Source organism: Lolium perenne, chromosome 4 (assembly GCF_019359855.2).
Source record: "Lolium perenne isolate Kyuss_39 chromosome 4, Kyuss_2.0, whole genome shotgun sequence".
In the NCBI taxonomy this organism is placed as follows: domain Eukaryota; kingdom Viridiplantae; phylum Streptophyta; class Magnoliopsida; order Poales; family Poaceae; genus Lolium; species Lolium perenne.
In genome coordinates, this window is record NC_067247.2 from 300,117,534 (window position 1) to 300,121,369 (window position 3,836).

Sequence of the window (3,836 nt, forward strand, 5' to 3'; positions counted from 1 at the left end):
CAATAGTATAACTTTTGTGATATATATCTTCTATTTTGTTGATCAAATTAGTAGTTAAACTTCTTTCTTGAAATGTGTAATTGCCATGTAAACCGGTACGGAGGTAATTACAACTCATGTGTACTCCCTGCAAAAAAAATATCTAGCATTCATGAAACTAAATTAATTATTGTTTAATAATATGTTACTAATTTTCTGCAAAAGGTTGGTTAAATTTCTAATGTTTGATTTCGAAAAAGGAAATGGTAACACTTATTCGCGGAGGACGGAGGTAGCATATGCAAGACAACCTGTAAACCAGGAAAATGACAGCATTGAAAACCTCCTGATAACAATAAAAATTCCATGGATATCTCCCTACCTGCCCCAGATCACCAGAAAATGACACCACAGTCCGCAGTGCCTCCCAGCTAATCAAATACCCAAGCCCTTTTTTCGCTGCAATATTACCTCTATATGGGACTAATCGAATCAACCATTCCCAAGCACCGATTCACTTTCCTGTAGCCTATAGTACCAGCTGCTGCACATGCTTCTCTCGCCAGCTCCTAGTTTCTGAATCGTCATCCAGCTCCCAAGTGTCGCCGGATCCTAGTTTCTGAATCATCTTCATCAACCTGCAAGTATCTAAAGGCTCCCAGTTTCTGAATCATCGTCATCAAGCTGCAAGTATCTGAAGAACCCCTCGTCAACTCCGTTAAGGCCATGCTGCCCTCCAATTTGTGCGACAAGCCAGGCTTGCCATCTCTGTCCACAAAGTCGTTCCTGCGCTCCTTCTAGAGCTGCCGATGCTTCTGCCGCCAGTTCTTGACATGCTCCTGTGGCTCCTCCTCGCATCCGCGCTACTCGGCGCGGCCAGCAGCGCGTTCGTCCCGGCGGACAACTACCTCGTACTCTGCGGCACGTCGGCGAGCGTGACCGTCGCCGGACGGACGTTCGCCGGGGACGGCCAGCTGCCCGCCAGGTCGCTGACCGCGCCGCAGAGCGTCGAGGCCAACTACACGTCGCCGACCACGGTCGCCGGGGCCGATGACCCGGCGCTGTACCGCTCCGCGCGCATCTTCACGGCGCCGGCTTCCTACACGTTCGCACTCAAACAGCCTGGCCGGCACTTTGTGCGCCTCCACTTCTTCCCCTTCAGATACCAGTCCTACGACGTGGCCACGGACGCCGCGTTCAGGGTGACCGTGCAGGGCGTGGTCCTGCTGGACGGGTACACACCCAAGAACGGCACGGCCGTGGTCAGGGAGTTCTCGCTGAACGTCACCGGCGGCACCCTGGTGATCGCGTTCACGCCGACAGGCAAGCTCGCCTTCGTGAACGCCATCGAGGTTGTGTCGCTCCCGGACGACCTCATCGTCGACACAGCGAAGATCGTGGGCAGGGCTGTCCAGTACGCCGGGCTGTCGACGCAGGCGCTGGAGACGGTCCACAGGATCAACATGGGCGTTCCCAAGATCACGCCTGCCAGCGACACCCTCTGGAGGACGTGGCTGCCGGACCAGAGCTTCCAGCTCGACTCCACCTTGACCGAGCATAGAAACGCGACGCCCTCCAAGGTCCAGTACAAGCCAGCGCTCGCCACCAAGGACACGGCACCACCGGAGGTCTACGCCACGGCGACGGAGTTGAGCACGTCGGGGGAACCCAGCACCATCAACGCGCAGTTCAACATGACCTGGAGGTTCAACGCCCCGACCGGATCGGACTACCTGCTCCGCCTCCACTTCTGCGACATCGTCAGCAAGACGGGCACCGGGGTGGCCTTCAACGTCTTCGTCGGCACGTGGCAGGTGCTCGAGAACTACGAGATTTCGGTGGACACGATCAACACGCTCGCCGTTCCGGTGTACAAGGATTTCGTCCTGGGCGCCAAGGACGCGACGGGATTGATCACCGTCAGCATCGGCCCGTCCACCCTAGGCAATGCCTTCCCTGATGGCTTCCTCAACGGCCTCGAGATCATGAGAATGGTCGGGAGCACTGGCGCCGTCGCGGGCGCTGCCGATGCGTCCACGCGCAGTTCAAAGGTGAAAATTGGGATCATAGCCGCCTCGGCCGTCGGCGGGGTCACGTTGGCAATGGCACTCGGGTTCATCGCCCTCAGGATGCTGCGTAGGAGGAAGCAGGGGAAGAAGAAGCCGTCGGACACCTGGTCGCCGTTCTCGGCGAGCGCGCTGGGCTCCCACTCGCGCTCTCGCAGCTTCTCCTCCAAGAGCAACGGCGGCAACATGGTCATCCTCGGGCAGAACGGCGCCAGCGCCGCGTACAGGATCCCCTTCGCGGTGCTCCAGGAGGCAACAGGCGGGTTCGACGAGGGGATGGTCATTGGCGAGGGCGGGTTCGGCAAGGTGTACAAGGGCAACATGCCAGACAACACCATGGTGGCCATCAAGAGGGGCAACCGGCGGAATCAGCAGGGGATACACGAGTTCCACACGGAGATCGAGATGCTCTCCCGGCTGCGCCACCGGCACCTCGTCTCGCTCATCGGCTACTGCGACGACCGCGGCGAGATGATCCTCGTGTACGAGTACATGGCCATGGGCACGCTCCGGAGCCATCTCTACGGCGCCGACCAGCACGACCTCCCTCCCCTGTCCTGGAAACAGAGGCTGGAGGCCTGCATCGGCGCCGCCCGGGGGCTGCACTACCTCCACACCGGCTCCGCCAAGGCCATCATCCACCGGGACGTCAAGTCCGCCAACATCCTCCTCGATGACACTCTCATGGCCAAGGTCGCCGACTTCGGGCTGTCCAAGAACGGGCCAGAGCTGGACAAGACGCATGTCAGCACCAAGGTCAAGGGCAGCTTCGGCTACCTCGACCCGGAGTACTTCCGCCGCCAGATGCTCACGGACAAGTCCGACGTCTACTCCTTCGGCGTCGTCCTGCTCGAGGTGCTCTGCGCCCGCACCGTCATTGACCCCACGCTACCGCGCGAGATGGTGTCTCTCGCGGAGTGGGCGACACAGCAGCTCAAGAACGGGAACCTCGACCAGATCGTCGACCCAAGGATCGCCGCGATGGTACGGCCGGAGTCGCTCAAGAAGTTCGCCGACACGGCCGAGAAGTGCCTCGCCGAGTACGGCGTCGAGCGGCCCGCCATGGGGGACGTGCTATGGAGCCTCGAGTTCGCGCTGCAGCTCCAAGTAGGGTCATCGCCGGACGGATCGGACACGGAAACGCCCCTAGTGCCCCGGAGTACAACACCCCAGGTCCAGCGTAGCCAGTCCATCGCTAGCGTCGCCACTGACGATGCCATGACCACTAACCTGGGTGATCTCGAAGGAATGTCCTTCAGCGGAGTATTCTCCAAGATGATCAAGAGCGATGAGGTCAGGTGAAGCCAAAAATAATATACTCTCTTCCCCTGTTGTACAGACCGAAGTGTCACATGTATATGAATTTTGATTCCGCAGTGTGTACATGACAAACCATGTAAATAAATTCTTTAGCGTAGAAGTTATACCAAACAGAAAACTTAGGCCAACAATAGTGAAAACTTAGGAAAGTAAAGTGGGCTTTTTTTTTTCATTTCTTCTTCGGGAATGTATCAATTACTATGTACTGAATGCATGTATTGGATGAAAAGTAGTAGGCAACATAAGATTGAGGTTACCGTATTGTCCTTAAAAGCAACTTTTGCATCTTTGTTTCCTGCTGACGAATATTCTATGATCAGCACATCTTCCAATGTTCTTATGTTGTTGGGATGCTTTCCATCTTCTGGCTCTGGTGGAATTTTCTTGGATTTCTTTTGTTTCTCATGTTCAGGTTCTGGAATCGATGATCCATTAACCTCTGTTACTTCCCTGGTCACGTCCTGTAAGAAG

General features: G+C 56.3%; 1 protein-coding gene across 1 annotated transcript; it reads left to right on the top strand.

Moving 5' to 3' along the window:
• The first annotated feature begins 424 nt into the window (after positions 1-424).
• Positions 425-3,621, top strand: LOC127295915 (receptor-like protein kinase HERK 1). The gene has a single exon (XM_051325923.2). It carries the CDS (start codon positions 789-791, stop codon positions 3,345-3,347), a length of 2,559 nt encoding a protein of 852 aa, XP_051181883.1. The 5' UTR covers positions 425-788; the 3' UTR covers positions 3,348-3,621.
• Positions 3,622-3,836: the final 215 nt, after the last annotated feature.

Bases quoted from the DNA above. Each gene is read 5' to 3' on its own strand.
- LOC127295915 (XM_051325923.2), top strand. From the start codon at position 789: ATGCTTCTGCCGCCAGTTCTTGACATGCTCCTGTGGCTCCTCCTCGCA.